The sequence below is a fragment of the Tubulanus polymorphus genome, chromosome 9 (genome assembly GCF_964204645.1).
Source record: "Tubulanus polymorphus chromosome 9, tnTubPoly1.2, whole genome shotgun sequence".
NCBI lineage: Eukaryota > Metazoa > Nemertea > Palaeonemertea > Tubulaniformes > Tubulanidae > Tubulanus > Tubulanus polymorphus.
In genome coordinates, this window is record NC_134033.1 from 16,401,394 (window position 1) to 16,426,881 (window position 25,488).

The following is a 25,488-nucleotide window of genomic DNA, read 5'->3' on the forward strand; positions in this document are numbered from 1 at the left end:
CATGGCTCCCCGCACTAAAACCAGAGATAAACCTGGCCGAATACTCAGGAAAGCGTAGGATTTCAAGTAATCAATCTGATTTACATATGTTACATCATTTTATTTTCACATATCAAATTATTAACTTTTAGCTTATTTTCTCAAATTTTGATAGTAATTTCATTTCTATTACGAGATTGTACTAACTTAAAACAAATTAACATGTAAGGTATTTAGAAGTCTTTATCTACGATACATTTCCACTACAGCTGATTCAATTTGCATCAATAACAAAAATACACAAATAATTGTAAACATCGATCCATTAACCAACGAAAATTGGACGAGTCTAAGATTATGAATTTGACAATTCATGAGGTCAATATAACCGAAACTTGTTATATTTCATGAAATATGAATCTATCATCGTCAACTTTTCAAATGACATCGAGATTGAGAACATCTCATTTATCAAGAAAAAGCTCAACTTTTTTCGATAGGACCTTAATAAATCAGTGTTTTATGAACAATTCACATGAACGTGTCATTTTACCCCCCCCCCCCCACAACAACAATCATACCTAAATGACAGGTATTTATGTACTCGGGGAAGTGCCTCAGTCATTTACAAAAACGTGACCTGTATTTCAAAAAATTCTCCAACATAAAAACATTAAAACCAGAGATAAAACCACAAATTCAAACTGGAAAGCTTATGATTAACTAAACAGTCTTTGATTTAATTTTCATTTTAACATTATTTTAAGATAACTAGAGTTTTGCCACCTTTGTCTTTAAGAGGTTTTCAGACATTATCAAATTGGTTATTTTCTCAAATGTTACATTTAATGCAAAGTATTTTGGAGGTATTCTCTTCTATGCATACAACAAGATAAATTGAGTATATAAATATTGTTCAAATGTCAATTTGAATATAGCTAGGGCAATTACTAATAACTAATTGCCTTGATATCTACAATTAAGTTAGATTCAATAACTTTTTGAAGTGCTTCTTGTGCAGATATCTCAGGACCCATATAGTAGACATTGTTAAACCATGGTTTTAGAGTCCATGTATAGCTGGCACAATCTACTAATTGATACTGTTCACATATCCTCATTTATCAAATTTTCCATAAGGGCCTTAATAAAAATAGTATTCTATGAACCAGTGAAAAAGTAGCAATACACGTAACAAAACGGTTCAAAATAAAAACATTAGGCCTACAAATTCACTCACTCTGGAAAGCATAAGGTTAACTGATTCTTAATCATTACAAGAAAACTAAAAACATTGCCAAATTCTAAAAACATTGCCAAATTTTCCTCGTCTTTAAGAGATTTCTTTAAACATTATCAACTGGCTTATTTCACAAATGTTACAATTGAAACAAAGCAGGGTCCGATCTAAGCCCAGGACAAGTATATTTTCATTAGGACATGTAGCTTATCATAATCACTCGTCGACCCGGATAGTGAAATCTATGTCTCAAAGCTTTTATCCCACTCGATGCAAGGGATGATGTGTCACAATTGGACTGCTCTCGAATACAATCAAGTTGATTTTTGAGGGGGCAAGCGATATTACATATATGCTTGCACCAAGGTCAAGTGGCATTTATTCCTTAGATCGAACCCTGCAAACTATTATTAAGGTTTTTCTTTGTGATAATCTAAAAACAAATCTAGTATCTTCATATAAATATGGTTTGACTGACGAAGCTCCAGTAACTTCTAAAAATTTATATTATTTGACTTGATAGTAGATATTAATACAACTCTGTATAAAGATCAGAAATTCTTCTTAACCAGATATTACAGGCCCCACATAGATGCGGTTAAACCGATAATCAAAACAAAGCTAGGACATTTGACCAATTAGCACTGTATCCTCAAGTTAGCCTATCAAGAAACTCTGACCTTCTATTCTAAGCTCCTGCTATTTTCGACAGGGCCTTAATTCAATCAGGATTTTATCAACCACTGAAAAGCACCACAGTGGAATTGTTGCTATAAAACTTAACAACTGAAAAGTTTCAACACGAATGGTGAAAATGTACATCGTTTTATTCACACAACAATAATATCTTAACCGAGGAATCATCCTGCAAGTTCCTAATTTCGAAACACGCGAACTGTATTACAATAACAGTCTCCAACATAGAGCATTAAAACTAGAGATGGAACATACAGATTCACTCTGGAACTCTAAGTATCAACTAATCATTACTTTTACTAGAAAACTAGAATTTTGCCAACTTTGCCTTGTCTTAAAGATGTCCAAATACCTAGACCTTAAATACTAAGTATTCTGACGTTTTTCCTGGCAGCTTCAACATAATTATACAATCGGTAACTAATCAATAACATCAATAACTTAAGTTTATAGCTGTTGTAAATTCTTTCTAAAAAGTAAAATGTATGTACCAGATTTTAGAACATGTAAAACAATGAACAGTCACAGCAGTGATTGAGCGCGGCTAGTTGAAAGGACGGGTCGATCTTTCATCACAGTTATTCAAAGCATTCTATCATATCAGTTATTTTTTTAAATGTTTTCGATTTAGTTAAGGTTTATGGTTATTTGTTTTGTTCATTACAATAACTGAGTTGATAGAATGCTTTGAATAACAACAGAAAAGATCTCGGGTTTTCGCTATACTTAGGGAAGGTTGTTCGATAAATGAAGAACCTTGTTGATAAATATTTGAAAAAATGCCTTTTCATGTAAATAGAATATTAATTTGTTCATTGTTTGTATTGTTGTTTATTATTTCATCTTTTTATATATACATATTATCTATTTATGTATGTACTTGTATTTTGTATTATGTATTATTTATACTCCTCTATTTACAACTGCAGGCATTTTTTCACTGTAAAGTTTCTGGGCCCATTTTAGAAAAGCACTACCGATTCACTGCCACTCCTTGATAATCATTATACACCCAATTTGAAGCCAAGTGATTATTCACGAGAGCCATCTCGTGATATGGATTTACCCATTATAATAACGAATGTTCAAACAGCTATAAACAATGTTAAAACGTTCAAAATTAGTCCTAGCTATAACTTTATGCCTTGTTATTCCTAGCTTTACCTCTCAAATGTAAATAATGGTCTCCTTTCAAATAAAGCTTTCGATTTCAAATACGTAGCAATGATCATCAAACAGATTGATGGAGGCTCAAAGTTAAAACTCGATGTGAAAATCGACACACACGATTCAATTGTGAAAGTGGGCCTTCGAAAATATATATCCATCAAATAAATGCATCTACAATTCAGCGAATACTTAATATTTGTACATCAACACTGGCCTAACGTTATGTTCTATGTTTCCTAACTATGTGATACCTACACGGACAAATAGCCATAGTTGACTATGTTTAACTATGGTAAAGTTAAAAGATTAAACTCACAATATCATGTTGAAACTATATCTCAGTTTAGGAGTTAACTCAACAGACCTACGAGTTCAAACAAGGCGCTCGACGCGACCATTTACCCCTAGTGACTAACCTAACTTGACTTCTCTATCAACCAAGGATCGAAGACCAATATCGTGAATTAATGGAGCTTAGCTTTTATTAGACTCTCACATTGCATAAAACATTATAAAATAATTTCCTTGAAAACACTATATCAGACTGGTTTGAAAAAGGGTGATAAGTAAAAAAATCAATACTTTAATACAGAAATCTGCTATTGTCTTTGCCGCTCCTGGATCTCAGTGTTTATAAGATGCACTATTGTTTATGCTGCTCCTAATAAGATACACTATTGTCTTTGCTGCTTTTAAAACAGTGCTTATCCTGAATCAGTGTTTATGAGATAATCCCGTAGCTGAATCAGTGTTTATAAGATTCACTATAGTCTCTGCTGCTCCTGATAAAATATTCTATAGAAATCAACCACCGTTTGTAGAAGAATCCATCATTGAGTGATTAATCCGTTGCTGGCTCCTCAACTTCTCATCTGGGCTTCTGCAGTTTTCATCAGCAAATGGGTCAATCAGTATTCATCTACTTGTAGATTTTCTGATGAGTAGATGATCTCAAGCTGGGCTTCTTCTTATAGTTCAAATTTAGCTGCAATGATTAAAAGAAGATATCCTGTAATGACAAAATATTTCAATAAGAATCAATGGAAATAATTTCATGTATATCAAGTTACCTTTTATGATTGCTGGGTTTGTTATCGGTGTGGATCATCTAAAGTTGTTGGGTTAATGAGTTCGATTCTGTTGGCCTCATCTGTTCGCTGTTCAAGTTGGTCGATTTTGGACGAGTAGCTGATCTCCAGCTGGGTTTCTTCTTATAGTTGAAATTTAGCTGCAATGATTAAAAGTAGATATCCTGTAATGACAAAATATTTCATTAAGAATTAATCATAATAATTTCATGTATATCAAGTTACCTTTTATGATTGCTTGGTTCGTTATCGGTGTGGATCATCTTAAGTTGGTTGGTTATGAGTTCGATTCTAGTAGGCTGTGCACCGTTCAAGTTGGTCGATTTTGGACGAGTAGTTGATCTCAAGCTGGGTTTCTTCTTATAGTTGAAATTTAGCTGCAATGATTAAAAGTAGATATCCTGTAATGACAAAATATTTCAATAAAATTAATGGAAATAATTCCATGTATATCAAGTTACCTTTTATGATTGCTGGGTTCGTTATCGGCGATTATCTTATTAGTTGATTGGTTAATGAGTTAGATTCTGTTGGCCTCATCTGTTCGCTGTTCAAATTGGTCGATTTTTGACGAATATAGTTGATCTCAAGCTGGGTTTCTTCTAATAGTTGAAATTTAGCTGCAATGATTAAAAGAAGATATCCTGTGATGACAAAATATTTCATTTAGAATTTATCATAATAATTTCCATAAATAATATACCTAGAATAGCCTACTCAAGTTATATTCGTAACACCGAACAAATTATAAGCGAACATACGATACCTAGTCGAATGAAATGCTCGCCATTTTGTTTTAGGTTCCACATTGGGTTTTCCCAATGGGGTTTCCCAATTACATCAGAAGTTCCTGGAATTTCCGGTATATCCAACAAACAGCCAATCACATTCAATGTAGCTCAGGTAACGAGGTCAACTCAGATAAATAGAAGCAAGAAAATTTTGGGGGTTCATAAAGTGAGGACCCGTAGGTCGAAAAGTACATCGAGATGAGTCGCAAAAAAAACGGCAACACTTCCAGGAAGGATTGAACTTTTATATATTTCAATTCCAAGTATGCTAATTCTCATATATGAAAATGTGCCATTACTTAGTGCTAAAAAGCAGGGTTTTTACGTGTTTTTCAAGAATAAGTCCCCTAAAAATAACTTGATCACTATGAAATTTTTGTGGGCTCGAGAACTCATTATAAGCCAAACAATGACACCAAAAATCAACACTATTGGTTCAACAGCCAATGTTTATGCCTTGTTGAAACACCGGTACTCTATTCATTTTCAATGAAAACTGCTTCTTCAGACCATTTGCATAGGCAAACCTACGGTTCGCCAAAAATCAACTTACATTTCAAGTTTGCTGGGGTCAGTATCGGTTGAAATGTTCCGAGTTTGTATCAAATATCAAATTACCTTCTATGATGGCTGGGTTCATTATCGGAGGATCTCCTAAGTTGGTTGGTTGAGTTTCATCCAAATTGGCCCCTTCTGTGCACTGTTCTCTAATCGGCAGATCTTAGTTGATGAGCTCTCGTTCGACTTTTTTAGTTGGTGTCCCTTACGATCGTGACACACCTGCCAGGAGCGAAACAGGCGGGAATCGAAGAACAGATATAGTTGTGTGATCGTCGGTCGATTCTACATCATTTTTTTTCGATAATTTTACAATATTTGGTCTTTTTTTTTCATGTAGTCCGAAAGTTTACAAGGTTGAAGATAATTTTGTCTAATTTTTTTTTTGAAATCGAAGTACAGATATAGTTGTGTGATCGTCGGTCGATTTTACATCATTTTTTTCGGAATCGAAGTACTTCTTTGTCTTCTTGGGTTTCGTCGAAGCTGAAATTGAGAAAAAGAAAAACATTTTGTAGTCACACATTTCTTCATCATTAATCCTAATTTACGTGGGTATCAACTTAACTTTCAAGATTGCCGAGTTCAGTATTTTTTTCGGCATCTTCTGTAGTCGCCTTCTAGCATCTTCCTCTTCAACTTCTTGGGAGTCCTGAAATGAAAAAAAGAGAAGAGCGATGAAAACCTGGTACGGAACAAAACTAATGTTCGAAAGCTTTTCAGCTCTCCGTCGCCGGTCACATGCCGAGAACACCAGACAATGAGCCAGCCAGGAATATACTGCCCTCTACACGCCCTCACACAGAACGCGAAAACCAGAATGACAACGCCCCACATTCCCCATCTAACTGCAGGATGTACTGGGCGACGTCAGTAACTGACACACCTGTAAAATTGCACGAAACACAAATAGCGCAGTGCAACCAGCTTGACCGGGTTGAGATTCAGGATCTCAACTAGCACTCAAAAGCGTGACAAGAGACTTCATCCACTGACCGAGGTTGTCACAAGGACACAATGAAACTAGCACTCACAAGCCGACAAGAGACTTCATCCACTGACCGGGGTTGTCACAAGGACACAATGAAAACTAGCACTCAAACTAGAAATCAAAGAGCGTGACAGTAGAATCATCCCTCAGCCGACTCAGAATACCAGAAACAAAGAGCGTGACAGTAGAATCATCCCTCATCCGGGCGGTCACAAGGACACAATGAATGCTAGTAGCGTGACAATCCAGTATAACCGCTCCATTTGTATCCCGCGCAATCCCACAAATATGCCCGTCATTGACATCACTCAGCACACTTTGTAGATAGGTGGGGGCAGTGAGGCCTCGTCATCCTGGTTTTCGTGTTCCGTATGAGGGCGTGTAGAGGGCAGAATTTCCTGACCGACTCTTTGTCTGACATCCTCGACACATGAGCGGCGAAGGAGAGCTGACGCTTTCGGACATTAGTTTTGTTCCAGCAAACTTTGAAATTCGACAGAGAAATCGGCCCTGAAAAATAAAACGGGTTAATTGCTGAAAAATAGAACGGATTAATAAACACGGAACAGTACAGGACAGCACAGAGACAAACAGTAACACATAAAACATAAAGACGTCGTTCCTCAGGAAGCAGGAACAGGAGCAAGAGCGGGAGCGCAGCGAAAATCGCCAGGAGGAGAATCCACGGTAGCATGTTCACAGTGTGAGTAAGCTGAGGTGAATGGCCTATGCTTGTGTACACCGTGGTCAGCCGGTGACGAATTCAATAGCGCGTATAAATGATATCAACAACTCTGAAAAACCGCAATTGTGTCTTTATTGTTGAATGGGTTTACATTATGAAAGGTTCCACCGCCGGGTTGAATACGCGCCAGTAGTCAGCTGAACAATATAGTGGAGGAACTTTAATAAGGCCATGAAATAAATTACTTGATTCCCAACAGCTACTTCCGAATTTATTAGCCGCCGGGCCTGTTTTTTTTTTCTTAAATTCTAGAATAATTTATAGATTATACCGACCGATAGCTCTTCAGTTTAAGATTCACACCAACACAGGTCCTCATATCATAGAAACCGCGTAAACATTTACTAATGAAATTAGTTTATTTGTCACGGACAGTTCATGCACCCCGAGCTAACAACTCACAGCATGCACGAGGCCGAGTTAGGCGGTCTATTTGAGTCATTGAGGGAAAACCCACTAATACCGTGTATTCATGTAATCATCATTCATACTGTTATCACAGAATCCCATCAACAGACAGATGTTCATTTTTTTTTAAACTTGATTCATATTGAGGGGAGACATATTAGGCTTTTTTATTTACTTGGAGCGCCGATCCTCTGAAATTCTACCAAATACTTCATGCTTACCACTCATAATTTAAAAAAAAAACAAATTGTTTTCTTTAATTTTGATACTGGATTAAACGGTACATCATCATGTAAATTTAGGAAAGTCCATATTGGAATTTCGTTTTTTGTTCCAATTTACTCTTATCCCATTTTTGATTTTGGTCAGAGTATGGCGGTATCAAATCATGCGTACAGGGTCGACAGTCTGTCCATGAGGATACTAGTTGTAATAAGTCAGAAAAGTCATGATTAGGCAATGATGCAATTCACTAAGTGAAAAACGGCCACTTGCCACTTTTTCCGCATTAAGTGTTAAATTTTGCTTAGCCTACAAAAATCATGTCATCATTGATGCCGGTCCTCTGATAGAAGAAAAATAAACTCAAAAGAAAAACCATTCAGTAAATGATAATAATATTTAGTTTATTAATCACAATGCAATAAAAGTAGTAATTGTCAATTTGCCTCATGCTAATTCATACGCTTGCTGTTGTAATGTGTCTCTGGTGAAATTAATCCCTTAAAGCCGCGTTCACACGACAACTAGTAAGACCGGTCTAAATGGGTCCGTACCTGGTCCGGTCCAAATTTAGACCGGACCAAATTTTGGTGAGCGTTCACACGGCGTTTTGACACGCGGTGATAAAATCGCTTGTCACCGGGCCCACAAGATGTCGCCATCTGCTAAATAATTAATTGCGTCTGGATGAAGTCTTGCTACCAGATTCCAAGTAGGACAAGGCATTCTTCATTTGACCAATTCGATCCTCTGTCAGGTTTAGACATTTTTGCGAATTCGATTTTATTCGATCATGCTGAAACTCTAAGTATCATTTAAACACGGTTTAAAGCACCGCAGTAAAACTGATGATGATCGCGATAAACGAATACGAATTACGCTCCAAACATTTCCATTGAATAGGGAGGAAAAAGAGTACTTAAAAAATAATTACATAAACGCTAATAAAAGCATTTAAAACTTAATAAACTGGACTCACACTCTACCGCAGAGGTTGCGACATCTGCCGCAGATATTTAGAATTACAATTTAGACCAGACCTGGTACCAGTTTCTGTCCACACATGGATATTTAGACCGGTCCAAGATTTGGTCCGGACCTGGTTCCCTCTTTTAGACCGTGCCAAATTAACCCGGTCTAAACTAGACCGGTCTAATTTGGAACGGTATTTTTGCCCGTGAGAATGCTTGGTCCGGACCAAATTTAGACCGGTCTCAATTTCGTCGTGTGAACGCGCCTTAAGTTCTTATCTTTGTCTCTTGGTGAAATAATGTACGTTCGATATTGACCCTCGCCCTCAATGACTCTCACCTTTCTTTCCCGTCACCTGAAATAATAAAAAGAAAGTATTTCTTAGTGGTTAATTATTGATGTCGAAAAGTCTGCAAAACATTCTTAGAATCTTGAAAATTATACAGCGGAACCTCGTTGCAACGAACTTCGGGGCACCAGAAAATCTGTTAGTTATAATTCGTTATATCAAGTGTGGAAATAATTGATTTTGTCTTATCTGGAATGAAATTTAGTTTTGTAGTAACTGATAAATTGTTCAAACGAGGTTCCACTGTAAACAGAGTTCTACAGATGGTGAAAATGTCTCAGAATTCATTGTCTCAATGCAGGTTGAAATTCCAAATAAGGAAATAACATCTGACGAAATCATCTTGAAAATAACATCTTAAAATTGATCTACGCTGGTCGACGAAAATGAAAATCTTCACCCGTTAACGAAAATATCATCTTTTGAAATGATCTTGAAAATAACAATCTTTAAATCGATCTACACCGGGCGATGAAAAAAACAATCTTACGACGGGCGCCTTCGTCGGCATTTGAAACTTACTTGTTTGAAGTCGAACATGGTCGTAGCCATCTCAGGTGAACCGATAGATCCTAAATAGTTAATAACGGTTGTCTCTTCACCTCCTTGATTATCATTTACGAATATCTGGAAAATTAACATAATGCGTGGATAATTAACTCGAATAAAACTAATGTCTCCAACAATCCCCAAAAATCTTTGAATCAACGACAAGTAGACTGTGCTTCAGGTGAAAAACTAAATTGTGTTGAAATCAGCCTTTTCTAGAGTCTTAAAAGAATCTTAGAGAATCAATCTTTAACTTCCATCTAAAGACTAATAGAAATTCATTGAATTGGCAGTTTTTTTTCAAACTCTTTCGAAGCTGCTGTAATTTTTCTGTTTTTTTTTTTCGAATTTGAACTGTAACTGTTTTAACTATTGAAATATGAAATGATTTTCATTCTTACCGAATTGCTGGAAACATTTTTGAATTTGACGTATCGTAGCGGTATTAAAGTTCCTTCTTTTACATCATCCGCGGTCAATCTGCGTTCAAAAAGAAACAAGATGAAAGAGACTCAGGAAAAGAGAGAGAGAGAGAGAGAGAGAGAGAGAGAGAGAGGGAGGGAGGGAGGGAGGGAGGGAGGGAGGGAGGGAGGGAGGGAGGGAGGGAGGGAGGGAGGGAGGGAGGGAGGGAGGGAGGGAGGGAGGGAGGGAGGGAGGGAGGGAGGGAGGGAGGGAGGGAGGGAGGGAGGGAGGGAGGGAGGGAGGGAGGGAGGGAGGGAGGGAGGGAGGGAGGGAGGGAGGGAGGGAGGGAGGGAGGGAGGGAGGGAGGGAGGGAGGGAGGGAGGGAGGGAGGGAGGGAGGGAGGGAGGGAGGGAGGGAGGGAGGGAGGGAGGGAGGGAGGGAGGGAGGGAGGGAGGGAGGGAGGGAGGGAGGGAGGGAGGGAGGGAGGGAGGGAGGGAGGGAGGGAGGGAGGGAGGGAGGGAGGGAGGGAGGGAGGGAGGGAGGGAGGGAGGGAGGGAGGGAGGGAGGGAGGGAGGGAGGGAGGGAGGGAGGGAGGGAGGGAGGGAGGGAGGGAGGGAGGGAGGGAGGGAGGGAGGGAGGGAGGGAGGGAGGGAGGGAGGGAGGGAGGGAGGGAGGGAGGGAGGGAGGGAGGGAGGGAGGGAGGGAGGGAGGGAGGGAGGGAGGGAGGGAGGGAGGGAGGGAGGGAGCTTTTTTGCTGCAGTTCCATCTGAAAAATTAAGTTGAATAATTTGAATTTGAATGTAAGGAGTTTTAAGGCAGAAACTTTCAAATTGTGAGGAAGTGTCTGTATCACTTTCAAATCCCAATTACTGTAGACTCCTCATAAATGGGTACTGTTTATCTCAGTAAGCCGTTAATTCAGTGTTTTGTAGGCAAGTTTTATCCTCAGCACTACCTTAACTTGGCTTCTAATTCAGTATCTGGCCTACCTAGTAATTGGGTAATGAAAAATCCTCGTCCCAACTTTACAGATTCAGGCATAGTCTAATGTACAACTACAAAAATTTCTAAATTTCCTATTTCTCAAAATTGAAGGAGTTTCAAGCACCTTTTAACAGCTTTTTCAGTTTTAAAGGAGTTTTGAAGGAATCAAGGAGACATGGGGACCCTGTTTAAAGGAATTAAGGAGACATGGGGACCCTGTTTAAAGGAATTAAGGAGACATGGGGACCCTGTTTAAAGGAATCAAGGAGACATGGGGACCCTGTTTAAAGGAATCAAGGAGTCTTAGAGACGCTGGAGTCTCTTACCGTCTGGGGCGTACATCTTTAACGAACTGTTTCATCTCTTTCTCCTGGCTCTTGATAATGCTTCTTGATGTTTTCCTTTCGACTTTGACCTTGTTTTTGAAGAAGGTGTAGGTCGGCATCGCTGTATATTGTACCGATTCGTCACTTCCTAAAAAGTGACGAATAAATCATTAAAGCAGAATACGACGGGTTTTTTGGACGCTTTAAGTACAAACGAACCCGTCTCTCATGGACTTACGGTCAATTTATCGACGTCAACTTTTAGAAAAACGGCATTAGAATATTTGGTGGCGTCTCCTTCGAAGACAGGAGCGATTCGATGACAAGGGCGCCACCTACAGATAAATCAACAAATACAAACAGATCCGTTAGTACACAGAGGTTAAGTGATAGGGTTAAGGTTATAGCAAATAAGGCATATGTTTTTCTTGACCTCTCAATCAATTTGTAAATAGTTTATCAAAAGAGCCACCGATTGATTGACGGAAAAATCGGAATGGATTTTTGTTTATTTTTTCGCTCAGGCTATTTTTACGACGCCGTTAACGGATGACACTAGCTATATTTACGACGTTTCATTCTGATTGGCTAATCACGTTGCGCATGCGCACTAGGGTGCGCGACTTAGAAAATTCAAGGCAAGTGTGGAGAGTTAGAGAAAATCGAGCGGATCGAGCGAGACTCGAACCCGGGCCAGTAAATTACTAGCGCAGCATCATACCACTAGATCACCGAGCTCGCTGGGATTCGGTCGAATGTTTTAACTAGATATAGCCTCACCTTACCCTAATCCTATCCCGGGGGTAAAACGGACCCTTACCCTAACCCTAACCCTCTCTGGACCCTCTTCTCACCCTCTTGACACTAATCCTCTCCTCTCTTGACCATAATCCTAAATTCAATATAAAACCGTCGTAAATGTAGAATTCACGACCGCTTTACGACGCCGTAAATATAGCCACTTTGTTATTTTTTTGGTGGCCCGGCCCGGTCTGTCGGGCAACTAACTTTAACCAGGTTGCGAACAAATCTACGACGACCATTTTCGAACCAGCGCTGTTCAGTTCAGCCTGAAATTCAGCATCATCGTTTAAAACTTTTAAATTACCAGACATCGCGGCTTCAGATCGATTTACCGATTCGCAATAATGATTACCGCAGTTTTCGACCGGTGCACCACCCAGCGGCAGAACGTAGAATCCTCTATTCATCGGGGCGCGGACTATTCGCTACTAAACGGATTTGATCTCGGTTTTCTATCAAACATAGCACTAAAATTGGTATTAACCTCGCCAATATCTGATATCGAATTCCTAGAATAAATTATTACAGATCGTGAGCAGTGGGGGTACAAAGTACACGACATCTTGGGGCTGCGGTGCCGAACCCTTTTGGGAGCGGCCTCTGTGCCCCGCGGGCCCCGTTGCGTCCCGGGCTATCGATACAACCGCGAAACGGCAGTTTTTTACAGTCATGACGACAGCTAAGAGTAGTGCAAATAACCATCAGAAAAAAACCCATTCTTCGATCTGCTTTTCACATTTCGAAATTCATGTGACTGTCACAATCAGGTGACGCTCTTTATTTCTGGGCTATTGGCGAAAAGCGACTATCGAATTAAGCACGCGGCGCCGGCGTTATACGTAAAAACAATAGTGTCACAAGTTACTCGGCTGAGTGCACTATCGATCGGGTGTCAATCCGTTATCGAGAGTCCTTGGACTAACTATCAAATAGGTTCAATCAATTAGGTTATCAGTTCAAATGAAGATGATTTTGATATAGTCGAAACGTTGAATGAACTTATTAACTTCGAGGATACATTTCGGACTTTATTTGTCTTTGTTAGTGTCAGATATTACATGAGTCTCTATGATAGCGTGGTTGTGTTGTTGTCGCGACCAGAACTAGGCCTATTAAATACTCATCACCGGCTTTAAGTTAGATTCGCAGTGTATTTCTGGTCTCTATATCTGCGCCGAGGGAACGCTATGGTTTATAACAAGTAAGTTGTTAATTCTACGCAGTATAATAAACGACGCGATGAATTGGGTCGCGCATTCAAAAAAGAAGAACACTTGTCTCTAATGAATGGTGTTAGTGTATGCAAGATAGTATGTAGATGAGTCGTGCTTCCTGGCGTCGAATCAATGAATAGGTTAACTCGATTTAATCATGCACTCTCTAGACAATGATTTTATCAAAAGCACGCGCTTTATTGCTAGGCATACTATAGTGCATACTAGCTTTATCGAATACACTTGAACTTGAACTTATATTTATTGCGCCGTATATAACATTTATACATAGGATAAGTCATGCGACAAATTTACAGGACAAAACATTGGAGAAGAGTACATAATACATGTAGCATAAAAACAACAGCTTATACCAGAAACACCAGCTTGTTCCAGAATACACAGCCGATTAGTCAGGCATACTCACCCGATGAAGCTACTGTAACCCAGTGTAGCGAAAACTGATCATTTATTAAGTTTTTAGCTTAGACATTTTCATGAAACTGAGTTGGGCATTATTCATTGCTTGCGTCCAAAGATGATCTCAAAACTAAGAGACTTGTATTAGATATGACATAGATTGTCCTAGATCTCGACCTTGACTGACCCCTGGCTGGAATCCTGCGACACCTATACCCAGAAATCCCAACTATCAAACATGTTTTCTTGTTTTAGGTTTTTCGCAGTTCTGGTGGTTCTATTGGCGATACTGGTGTCACATGACGCGTTACCGCTTTACGACCGCAGCGCCTCTGCCGGTCACTTGCTACTACAACAGTACCTCGACGCCAGTCGCAGCTTGAGCGATCACGTGATCGTCGATGGCGACGCCGAACAGCAGACGTCTACCAGTCACGTGGCCCGGCAACAACTGAGAGGTTTGGCAAAAAATATCTTTGGCCATCCTCGCTTGCCAGGTCTTGGATTGCCCGTCCGCCGAAGTTCACACCAATAACAACCCTGGCCGCAAATATTTAATTGGGCGCACAGGGGTCCCGTTCAGCGCCCACCAGTCTATATATCAAGCCAGTCAGATGCGTTTTTGCAGGCACGACGTTTGCTCTACAAATACCACGCATCTGATTGGCTAGATATATAGACTGGTGGGCGCTGAGCGGGGACCTGTCCGCGCAAGAAATCGCGGGGCAATGTAATAGACCAATGAAGGGTTTGCGGCCAGGGGTTTGTGTTGGCGTGAGCTCCAGTGGGCGGCAATCAAACCCTGGCAAGCGAGGATGATATTTGACGTGAATAACCGAAACATCATTTTTTTGCATCCAAAACTATTTATATAACCTGTAAGAATCCTGGGCCCGGTTTCATAGACCGAGTATCAAAGTTTTCCCTAGGGGTAAATCCTCAATCTGGGTGACAAAACCACCATAGTTACAATGAGAAACCATGGTTATAACAGGCAAATTTCAGAATGTTCCCAGGGACTCTTTTTCTTCCACATCTATGAAACCCACCCCAGGGTCTTGTGTCCAAGACCATCGAATATTGTGAGTTGCCCCTATCTCATATTTGATTGGGATCTCTTAAAAACGTTTACCCGGGCGCGTTGGAAGCAATGTTTTATTGCTGCGGCCAAATGCCGATTTTGGACAGATTCTTAAAATTCTCAACAACGCCACTGCTACCGGCATATCAAATGGAATCTTTCTTATAAACTTCTCTCTTTTGGTTGGATAAGGGCAAGTTTTCCACTCTGAAACTCTGCAAAGAATGTACCTCGCTTATCAACAAATGTTCAAATGCGTCGCCTTAATTTCTTATACGCCTCTTAAATTGACTTTCCTTTTCACTGATCAAAAAATACCCCCGGATATGACACAAGAATTTTAAAAGTCGACCGCGGATCTGTCCCTGCATTTTATAACTATATTTGTTGAAGATGGCGACTTATTTTGCAGCCGTATCCAAAGCTTTATGGAGCGTCATCTGGTCTCGGTACACACGTGGCAATACGGAAGTGGGGACAATGAGTTGCGCCACCTGTCGGTTTCTGGTGATAGCAGTAAAGACCCTAATCGAACAGCAGCCGACGCGTGAGAAGTTAATAGAAGGACTGATCAGTATCTGTAAAGTGCTCAAAATCGAAGATACTCGCGTTTGCGATAGTGTAATCAGAGAATTCCAGGTACGGGGAACGGCAGCTGAATATTCCACCCATATCCACAGTGCTCTGCGACGTTATATATGGATTCTTAGCGAGTCTACATAAAGTGTTTAGATATGTTTTCCTTCTTGGAATTCTTGGTTTTTTTTTCTAGAACGAAGTTTTATACGTTGTGTCGCATTTAGTGTTTGACGCGGATGAGTTGTGTGGACTGGTTGTCGGCGATTCGTGCGGTAAACCTTACAATCCAATGGACATGTGGAACGTATCTTTACCTAACATACCGAAACCACCGATTCGTCCACCAGTTCCACCAAAGGTAACCTTTATGGGGAAAATGGGGCATCTTTTGATAAAATATGTGGGTGCATCGCAACTGGGGCCATCTTTCGTTTAAAATATGTTGGTGCATCGCTACTGGGGGAGGGGGCATCTTTTGATAAGATATGTGGGTGCCTCGTTGCTTGGGGCATCTTTTGATAATGGGGGGGGGGGGGGGTGAGGGGCATATTTTGATGAAATAGGCCTATGTGGCTGAATCTGCAACATGGTCTGTCCGTTCAAATCTATAACACGAATAAAATGGCTCTAAAAGTTATGATTTCGCTAAAATGACCCCTAAAATCACGAAATATCTATTTTTCAAGCCTGGTTCACCTACATTGAGGATTCTACAGTTAGCTGATATACATTACGATCCTCTGTATAAAATAGGCAGCAATGCGAAATGCGGAGAACCACTTTGTTGCCACGAAGTGGACGGAATGGCTCGTAAGTATTGCTTGCAACACAGGAATAAATACCCCTGAAATTCTTGAATAAGAGTTGCATTCAACTCATTTAATTCACCCGTCTTCGGATATATTAACACATTACCCAAGTCATCACTATTTGTGAGTCCACATCTAAATATTTCTAATCTACTTTACTAAGTGTAGGTCGTCATGTGGATAAGTGTTATCACATTACCAGCTGAGATCATCAGTATTTCGAGTCCCAATTCTTATTTCCAATTTATACATTACTAACTGTGAGCCATAATTTTGAATCGTCACATTACGGAAGTCACCTCTATTTTGAGTCTCAATTTGTATTTTTCAATTTTCAACTTACTAAATAGGCCATAATTTTGTTGAGTCGTCACACTACTGAAGTTGTCTCCTATTTTACATGTATTTAAAATTCAATTTACTAAGTGAAAGTCGTCATTTGGATTTCGGAATGACTACGAAAACTTCAAAAGTTCCAATGCAGGAACATGTGATATAATGTCCCGTTTTGTATTTAAGCTCCTGGTAAACCGGTGGCTGGCAAGTGGGGATATCCCGGATCGTGCGACTCGCCGATACAATTGATCGAAAATCTGTTCGCTCACATTAACAAAACCGATAAAGTAAGAAATCGAAGAAAATAAATATTCATAATTTTGTCCAAACATATTGGACGACCACACGCACAGTGGGCTTCATAATTTTGTCCAAACATATTGGACGACCACACGCAGTGGGCTTCAAGATTGTATCCAAATACATTGAACGACAGCACAGTGTAGACTACCCCCCCTCCCTGCCCCATCCCCATAACCAGGCACGGTTGGCTACCCCGCAAAGGAAGACACACAGTCAACACACAGTACACGGTCATAGAACAAAGCTAAGCCGTAAGCACGTGCGACGGCGATCAATGATGACGAATCTTCGTGAATTTCCACCCGTATATGTCATATATACCGCAAGCTCGGTGATGTAGTCACGTGAGGAGTGATAGTGAAATCCTTTAGATTTTGGCGAAGGCACCTCATAGGTGACTGACCCACTGACTAAATTGTCCGCTAGATGGCGAACTAGTCGAAGGTGGCTGCTCTTACAGCACTGGCATGTAGTGTAGAGCTGTCTTGAGTTGACCCTGGCTCCTTTTCTCTACAACTCTTACGTCAATAGAGACGATGTATTTGTTTTGTGGTGGTTTTTGTATTTGTTTTGTGGTGTTTTCTACGTAGTTTGATATGATCTATTGGACCGGTGATCTGCCCTCTCACAACGTCTGGAACCAGACTCGTGCGCAACAAATCGCCGTATACAAAACACTGACGAAACTGTTCCTGAAATATTTCCCGGGAGTACCGATATACGGGGCTTTAGGAAACCACGAGAGCGCACCTGTAAACAGGTACGTAGGAATGGCATGTTGAAAGTGTGATTGGATCCAGGACCCAATATTCTAACGGCTTAAACGGCTCTAACAGCTTATCTTACCTCAAAATGTGGAACTGGATCCTGAGTTCAGAGTTAACTCTAGCTCACAACTTTGTAACTGGAATTAAATAACTGGATCCTGAGTTCAAAACTGTGAATTGAGTTTTGACTCAGATTAACTCATTGGAAATTAACTAATTTTAACTCAGAGTGATCACTAACTCACGACCGTGGAACTACTGGCCTCTGGATCCTGGAGTTCAGTGTTAACTCACAACTGTGGAACTGGATCCTGAGTTCTGGGTTAACTCTAACTCACCGATTGTGGAACTTAATCCCCGTGCTAGCCCCCGTGCCATTAACCTCTCTGCGTAACTATCTCATTCCAGTTTTCCTCCGCCGTTTATAACCGGGGACAACTCGATTCGATGGTTGTACAGCGAAATCGACCAAAGCTGGAGTCATTGGTTACTTGATTCGACCAGACGAACCATCCTCTAGTAAGTTTAACCCTCTAGCTACATAACTATCAGTCAGAAAAAATGCCGATTTTCACAGCACCAAACAGTCTTGGATTATCATTGAATTCTGAGTTATTTTCAGCGGTGGTTATTATACGGCTTTGGTGAAACCCGGATTACGAGTGGTGTCGTTAAACATGAATTACTGTAACAATCAGAACTGGTGGTTATTGCTGAATTCTACAGACCCGGCTCAAGAATTACAGTGGTTAGTCGATGTATTGCAACACGCCGAGAATAACCACGAAAAGGTATTTCACAGCGGTGCATCCTTCATCGGCGGGGATTCAAACCTGATGGCATCGTGAGACGCTGCCACGTTCCTCCCTCGGTAGGGATTCGAACCTGATGGCTTCGTCAAACTCTCGGCAGGGGTTCAATAGATTCAAATCCCTGTCACGAAAGCTGCATTACAGATTGTCACCTTGACCTTTTGGATCTGTGTATTATCTGTGTAAAAGTAAAATACGTATAAGTAGTTGTTTTATTCTGTAGGTTCATATCATAGGCCATATTCCGAATGGGAAGTGGGATTGCATGAAACCATGGAGTTGGAACTATTATAACATCATAAACAGGTATTTGAATAAATTCACCTTTAATAATGTTAGCGAACGAAATACAACTCGAACATTATAGAATCTCAACTGTGCATCTACAGCAGTCCTAACGCTACCGAGTTTCTGATTCTCAACTCTGCAACTACAGCAGTCCAAACGCTACCGAGTTCCCTGATTCTCAACTCGGTAGAATATTTCATTCGTCCTTCACGTTAAGTAAATTTCCTTGCTATAAAAATGTTGTATCTTTGTCATTTATGATATCAGAAATAAAAGAACGATATTTTACGGTGTAGACATTATCATGAATGTTGAATTCATTCTGTGATATAAAGAACTGAATATATGAATCACAATGGAAGCTCGTGGGTCGGTTTGAAATCTAGCCAACCTTCGAAATTCTATTTATATAGAAAACATATAACCGAATTTCAATTCTAGCGGCACGCGTTTTTACGAGCAGTTTCCAGCCGCTGGACAAAAAAGCTTTCGCATGCAATAGCTGGAAATTGCCGCTGGTAGCTGGAAACCGCTCCCGCAGTTTGGCCGTTTTCACGAGCGTTTTTGGTGGCAGAGCTGGAAACCGCTGTGCTAAGCATTTTTTTCGAGAGGTTTCAAGCCAGCAATTTCCAGCTGAGAAATTTTGCAGTAGCTTTTTCCAGCTGCCGGGTTTTCCAGCTCGGGTCCAATGGTTCGGTTGTGTTTTCACGAGTGGCAGCTGGAAACCGCTCGTTAAAACTAGCCTTAACTAACGAACCTACTAAATTCGAGTAGCAAAAACTCGCACTTTTGATAAAATCTTATTAACCCTACGCTTTGCAGTAAGCCTCACCCATAAAACTCAGATAAGGCCAACTCGGAATTTTTATCTAACTCAGACAACAAACGAAATCGTTTTTTTCTGACTGGCCAACGCATTTTCCTATCAAGGTTTAATTTTACCACCGGTGCGGCGAGGTTTACTGTAGTATTTGTCTTAACGTTTTACCGCTTCGACATTAGGTTAACGAAAGCTCTTCTAACGACTCTCCTTATTTTCATGAAAATGTCTAAACCTCGTCACATTTTCAGATACGAGAGCGTCGTCGGCGCTCAGTTCTTCGGCCACACGCATCGCGATGAATTCGAGATATTCTACGATTTGTCGAATAAATCGCGAGCGTTGAATATCGCTTACATATCGCCAAGTGTGACTACGTTACCGCGGCTGTTTCCAGGGTATCGTATTTACACCGTCGATCGACAGCCGTCTGCCATGGTACGTCACGACACCGCACCGCACCACGTGACCTATTATAGTCAGCGCACGCGTTCAACCAATCAGCATTCGGCATTAACTTCACACAGGCGCATGCGTGAAGCCCACGCTCTCTCACTCTATCTAGCTTTGTGTTTTGTTTTGGTGATAGGTTATATCAGTGGACTATAAAACGAATATTCGTTTTAAATGTTTAATTAAGACTAAAAGAATCGATACCTTGTTTCTCCGCTCTACTGAGCTTTAAAGTTGACCCGACCGGCCGCCTATCTACCCTGTATATTACTATTTTAAAAATGGTGATCAATTTTACCATAACAGACCCGGCCGCTATAGAAATGAGCTGATTACAAATTCCATTACATTTTACAAAAAATAGCCCGCTGCGAAGAAACAAGGTATCATTTTTGTTTAGCCTCATGATTAGTTTGTTTTTCACACAGTGTGTGCTACACTTTTTTGACGGACAATCAAAATGCACATTTTAACTTGACAAAATGCACATTTAACCATTCATAGTCCATGATTTGATTATCATAGATTGTCTAAATTAGGCACGGGCCAAAATCGTCTCCGAGCGATCGAGGCTTATGTCCACTGGTAAATGAACCCTAACCCAACAGTATTAAGAGAATCAAACAACAATGATTAATAATATAAAGTTCGAAAATGTCTCCCTAAACTTGTATAGTTCATTCAAAGTCTCGACCATCCTAATTATAGTCACATCTTCAGGAAAACTGTATTCCTTGAACTAGTGTAGTTTATTCAACGTTTCGACCATATCCTAATAGTCATCTTCAGGAATACTGTATTCCTTGAGCTAGTGTAGTTTATTCAACGTTTCGACTATATCCTAATAGTCATCTTCAGGAATACTGTATTCCTTGAACTAGTGTAGTTTATTCAACGTTTCGACTATATCCTAATAGTCATCTTCAGGAATACTGTATTCCTTGAGCTAGTGTAGTTTATTCGACGTTTCGACTATATCCTAATAGTCATCTTCAGGAATACTGTATTCCTTGAGCTAGTAGTTCATTCAACGACTATATCCTAATAGTCACATCTTCAGGAAAATTGTATTCCTTGAGCTAGTGTAGTTTATTCAACGTTTCGACTATATCCTAATAGTCATCTTCAGGAATACTGTATTCCTTGAGCTAGTAGTTCATTCAACGACTATATCCTAATAGTCACATCTTCAGGAAAATTGTATTCCTTGAGCTAGTGTAGTTTATTCAACGTTTCGACTTTTTCCTGAAAGTCATCTTTAGGAATACTGTATTCCTTGAGCTAGTGTAGTTTATTCAACGTTTCGACTATATCCTAATAGTCATCTTCAGGAATACTGTATTCCTTGAGCTAGTGTAGTTTATTCAACGTTTCGACCATATCCTGATAGTCATCTTCAGGAATACTGTATTCCTTGAACTAGTGTAGTTTATTCAACGTTTCGACTTTACCCAGCTCAGTCATTCTCGAGAACACTGAATTTTTCGTCATTATTGTGGGATTCTCTTCATATCTGTATCGTCACAACACGGATATATTGGCTTATCTATGGTTAACTCTAAGCCACCTTTCGAGCAACTGGCCCTGGGTTTATCTATACTGGTAGATTTTAGAATGGTTGCGGGGTTCTTCTATTGGCACAACTGAGAACCTTTAGATTCCTGTACAAATGTCCTGCATGCACCACTCTCTATATCCTACCTATATTTCCAGATATGAAGGCACGGTAGCCGGTCAATTTTTCGGTCACACGCACAAAGACGAATTCGAAATATTCTACGATCAAAATGACGTCAGACGAGCGAATAATATAGTTTTTATATCGCCCAGTATCACCCCTTTTACTGCGACCCCTAATTATACTCTTAACTCCGGGTATCGCATTTATACCGTGGATAATACAATACGAAAGGTAAATAACGATGACCCAACTAACATTTATTTACAGTAAACCTCGCCCTAACCTCGGACAAACCGGGACCGGTGGAAAAATTGATCCGGGGTTAGTGAAGACAGCGTTAATGATCGGAAGATACGTTTATGAAGTTGGTGAAACATCAAAATGTGATGTTTCAGTCCGAGTTTGAGACGAACGTCGAAAATTGATTTCATAAGGCGAGGTTTACTGTTGATACGTCTAACTCATCCTCGCTTGCCAGGGTTTGATTGCCTCTCGCCGAGCCCATACCCTGGCCGCAGACCCTTCATTGGTATATTACATCGCCCAAGATTTCACGAGTGGACAGGTCACCGCTAAGCGGCCACCAGTCCATACGTCTAGCCATTCAGATGCGTTGTTTTCACCGGCAGATACGCTCTACCAATTTGGTCGACAACTGTACGTAATTCGTGTTTCTGAATCAGAAAACCAAAATGTCCGTTACATCATTTCAGGATGTTTTGGATCATGAAACGTATATATTGAACATCACTGAAGCGAATATCTCCAACGACCCTAAATGGGTCCTCGAATACAAAGCTAAGGTAAGCGTCGCTACAAAATGGAGGATTCGATGTTTTAACCGTATTCAAATTCTAGATTTATGTCGATATTCGTCCTCGACTACTTCTTTATAGGACGCTTACGGTATGACATCATTGTACCCACGTGACTGGGATAAACTCGTGCAGCGAATGAAAACGGACGACGAATCGTGGAATAAATTCCAAACGTAACGTTTTAAAACACCGATCAGGTTCGAATCCCAGCGTGTGTAAAGTCACGAATTTTTTTTTCACATTTTGCAGATACTACGTGAAGTCTTCGGATTCGTCAGCTCGATGCGAGGGCAGCGCCTGTCGACACAGCATGCTATGTGCTTTACAGACTGGACGGTCACACGATCAAACGTTCTGTAACTAAGCAACCTCGAGACGTCCATTGCCGGAGAACTGGGTCAATGATCTTTTTTAGAAATAGTTTGATTATGTCTTTCATATCACATCATTAAGGAAAAATAAATTTCGTTTGACAAATTATGGATTTTTTTGACTGACTCATCCGATACAAACGATTATCCGATTTACGTGTTTCGTCTACCAAACTGATCCAGGGGTATCTGACCTTTTTACTATAACTGCAACGTCAATAATTGTCTGACTGGCTCCACCTGGCGGATAAGTAACGTTCCCATCGTCGTAAAAGAAACGGCAGTAGAACAAATGCACAAACACTGATTTGTTTATAACATTGAATTTATTTTCATTGCTACAGTTTATAAACTAGTCGCTAGGTGGCACGATGTACGCTATTTATCCAGATCAGATTTTGATATTTCATTCAAATACATCTCACACTACAGAAGCAAGTGTTAATATATATATTCTAGTAATAATTCATATATTTCAACGAGATGAGTAGTACTTTAAATGTTAACTATTTATTTCATTTGACTTTCGCTATAAGTTTCATCACGGGTGAATGATGAATCCACTATTCTCTAGTAGAGGAGAGCTCGTGTATCGAATAAACTAGTTAATCTATAAAGTACTATCCATCTCGTATTTATTCTATACCCGGTTATCACGACTCCTCTTCTCACGTATTTCATACTAATCGATTGTTCCAAAATGGCTTATATCATATATCATTCTGGACCCAGTTCCACAGTTGTGAATTAGAGTTAACTCTTAGTTAAAATTAGTTCATTTTCAATGACTCTGAGTCAAATCTTAACTCACGACTGTGGAACTGGGTCCAGAGGTCTAATTTCTACCCTTACCCTTACTAACCTTAACGTGAGTCTTTAAATTCGTTGAAAATGGAAAAGTACCGGTGCTACACGAAAACAAAAACTACGAAAAAAATGTTACAAAAACAACGACAAAAATGGATAACTACAAATGTTATAGTACATTGGAGTAGAACTTAAGTCCTGCTTTCATAACTAAGTCTGACTTTTAAACTAATATTTAAGTCCTACATTAGAAATAACTTTAAGACTTGTCATTCGCTGAAATATTCTAGTAAAACCTAAATTCTGCTGATTACGGCCGCCGCTAAGGTAACGACGAGCGTCGCTACGGACATCCGTGACGCAGTAGCGCTGTTGCACCAGTCACTCTCATCGCAACACACGGGGGTTTCTACAGTGGCTACTTGAGAGGCTGCTGGGACTGACGTTGCTCCTGTTAGAACGGCGTAGGCGTGGGTTTTTATATCGTTCTCGAAGCCTGTCTTCGCCTCGGCCACGTTATACTTGTAAGCGTCGTCATCGCATTTCATGGCTTCTACACAGTCTCGTAGCACGTAATTGATACCATTAGCCTTGCCTTTCATAATCTGCAATCATAAGAGACATTATTTCATAGTTGTCAGATTCATCATACATTATACGTCATAAACAGGGGCTCGTATTTGAAGTTTGGGTGTGAACTGTAGCTTAAATCATCCAGTATCCCAGGGTACAGATCATCCTTGTAGTACGAGGGATACTGGGTGATCTAAGCTACTACAGGAGGGTTAAAACAACGCAACGGATCTGAAAACGGAACCTGTAGTCCTGGTTCCATAGATATCTGCATTCATTTTGACTAAGTCCATGTAAAAATGTGTAGTTTAATGTAATTTTAGATCACTTACTACGGCTACGTGTTGATCACCACCAGCACCAAGACCACATGGTCTACCGAGCAAGTTCATATAGCCGGCTTCGGTGGCGTGAGCTGCCTCGTGTATCGACGGTTGTCCATCAAAGCATGCCTTATACCCGTGTGTTTTATGGGCAGCATTGGCCTTATCGGAGCCCTTACACTGGTATACTAAAAGTGGAGAACCCGCGCGTTGTCCTGAAATGAAATAACTGACATTGAATGCAGGAAAGCATATTCGAGTTTATTCGCTTCATTTTCAATAAGCCTGCGTACGTAGTTGATTTTGAATCAAAACCGAACTCACAACTGTAGAAACACTTGAGTCGTTTCTGTTCAACTAGTTGAAATAGAAAAATAAATCATCAGTTTTAAATTTTAATCTTACCTTGCGCCATCAGAACGAGGCAGCAGAGGGCGGAGATACATAAAACTAACTTCATCTCGTAGAATTCAAGTCTTCACTTTGTGTGGTGTTGCAACCAAAAGATCTCACGAACCAAACTGATTCGAACACCGGAATACTCGGTTCTTAAATAGTTAACCTATCCATTGCTTGGTTACTAGAACTGTTTATTGTAGCAACAGGACCAGTTTTCATTTTGCTGCAACGAAAGTGGGCGGTTACAAAACTTCATCTGCATATGTTTGATGTGTTCCATAGCTCAGTTACGTCACGTGAACCAGTTCGGTCGGATCTTTTTTTTCATGATTTTTTCTTAATCCCAGAGTTTAACAGGGT

At 40.1% G+C, this 25,488-nt stretch overlaps 3 protein-coding genes across 8 annotated transcripts; 1 reads left to right on the plus strand and 2 right to left on the minus strand.

Annotated features, from left to right (window-relative positions):
• Nucleotides 1-540: 540 nt before the first annotated feature.
• On the minus strand, nucleotides 541-18,226 carry LOC141910682 (thioredoxin-like protein 1). 6 transcript variants are annotated; one of them, XM_074801399.1, is made up of 11 exons: nucleotides 12,479-12,638; nucleotides 11,709-11,805; nucleotides 11,471-11,618; nucleotides 10,160-10,238; nucleotides 9,732-9,836; nucleotides 9,200-9,215; nucleotides 5,583-6,174; nucleotides 4,635-4,793; nucleotides 4,399-4,550; nucleotides 4,156-4,313; nucleotides 541-4,070 (listed from the first exon to the last, which is right to left on the minus strand). In XM_074801399.1, the coding sequence occupies exons 3-7, from the start codon at nucleotides 11,587-11,589 to the stop codon at nucleotides 6,158-6,160; spliced, it is 336 nt and encodes a 111-aa protein (XP_074657500.1). In that variant the 5' UTR covers nucleotides 11,590-11,618; nucleotides 11,709-11,805; nucleotides 12,479-12,638; the 3' UTR covers nucleotides 541-4,070; nucleotides 4,156-4,313; nucleotides 4,399-4,550; nucleotides 4,635-4,793; nucleotides 5,583-6,157. The 6 variants fall into 6 exon arrangements, with proteins under 6 accessions (XP_074657500.1, XP_074657497.1, XP_074657499.1 ...); XM_074801396.1 differs by lacking the exons at nucleotides 541-4,070; nucleotides 4,156-4,313; nucleotides 4,399-4,550; ... (1 more) ...; nucleotides 5,583-6,174; nucleotides 12,479-12,638 and adding exons at nucleotides 8,159-8,692; nucleotides 17,863-17,920; nucleotides 18,122-18,226; XM_074801398.1 differs by lacking the exons at nucleotides 541-4,070; nucleotides 4,156-4,313; nucleotides 4,399-4,550; nucleotides 4,635-4,793; nucleotides 5,583-6,174 and adding an exon at nucleotides 8,159-8,692 and having other exon boundaries at nucleotides 11,471-11,591; nucleotides 12,579-12,648.
• On the plus strand, nucleotides 13,044-23,123 carry LOC141910681 (sphingomyelin phosphodiesterase-like). The gene is made up of 14 exons (XM_074801392.1): nucleotides 13,044-13,475; nucleotides 14,164-14,366; nucleotides 15,402-15,628; nucleotides 15,762-15,926; nucleotides 16,255-16,378; nucleotides 16,897-17,000; nucleotides 17,607-17,776; nucleotides 18,192-18,302; nucleotides 18,406-18,574; nucleotides 18,819-18,901; nucleotides 21,870-22,068; nucleotides 22,551-22,640; nucleotides 22,734-22,828; nucleotides 22,905-23,123. The coding sequence occupies exons 1-14, from the start codon at nucleotides 13,462-13,464 to the stop codon at nucleotides 23,017-23,019; spliced, it is 1,869 nt and encodes a 622-aa protein (XP_074657493.1). The 5' UTR covers nucleotides 13,044-13,461; the 3' UTR covers nucleotides 23,020-23,123.
• Nucleotides 23,124-23,821: 698 nt separating this feature from the next.
• On the minus strand, nucleotides 23,822-25,319 carry LOC141911043 (uncharacterized). The gene is made up of 3 exons (XM_074801991.1): nucleotides 25,135-25,319; nucleotides 24,739-24,944; nucleotides 23,822-24,438 (listed from the first exon to the last, which is right to left on the minus strand). The coding sequence occupies exons 1-3, from the start codon at nucleotides 25,187-25,189 to the stop codon at nucleotides 24,130-24,132; spliced, it is 570 nt and encodes a 189-aa protein (XP_074658092.1). The 5' UTR covers nucleotides 25,190-25,319; the 3' UTR covers nucleotides 23,822-24,129.
• Between the last annotated feature and the right edge of the window lie 169 nt (nucleotides 25,320-25,488).

Coding starts and splice junctions, on each gene's coding strand:
- LOC141910682 (XM_074801396.1), bottom strand. CDS start 11,589: ATGCCGACCTACACCTTCTTCAAAAACAAGGTCAAAGTCGAAAGGAAA. Junction 10,239..11,470: donor AAAGATGTACGCCCCAGACG/GTAAGAGACTCC, acceptor TTTTGAACGCAG/ATTGACCGCGGATGATGTAA. Junction 9,837..10,159: donor AAAATGTTTCCAGCAATTCG/GTAAGAATGAAA, acceptor TTAATTTTCCAG/ATATTCGTAAATGATAATCA.
- LOC141910681 (XM_074801392.1), top strand. Junction 14,367..15,401: donor GGCCCGGCAACAACTGAGAG/GTTTGGCAAAAA, acceptor CTTATTTTGCAG/CCGTATCCAAAGCTTTATGG. Junction 18,902..21,869: donor TATTATAACATCATAAACAG/GTATTTGAATAA, acceptor CTATATTTCCAG/ATATGAAGGCACGGTAGCCG.
- LOC141911043 (XM_074801991.1), bottom strand. CDS start 25,189: ATGAAGTTAGTTTTATGTATCTCCGCCCTCTGCTGCCTCGTTCTGATG. Junction 24,945..25,134: donor CCTCGTTCTGATGGCGCAAG/GTAAGATTAAAA, acceptor ATTTCATTTCAG/GACAACGCGCGGGTTCTCCA. Junction 24,439..24,738: donor GTGATCAACACGTAGCCGTA/GTAAGTGATCTA, acceptor TTATGATTGCAG/ATTATGAAAGGCAAGGCTAA.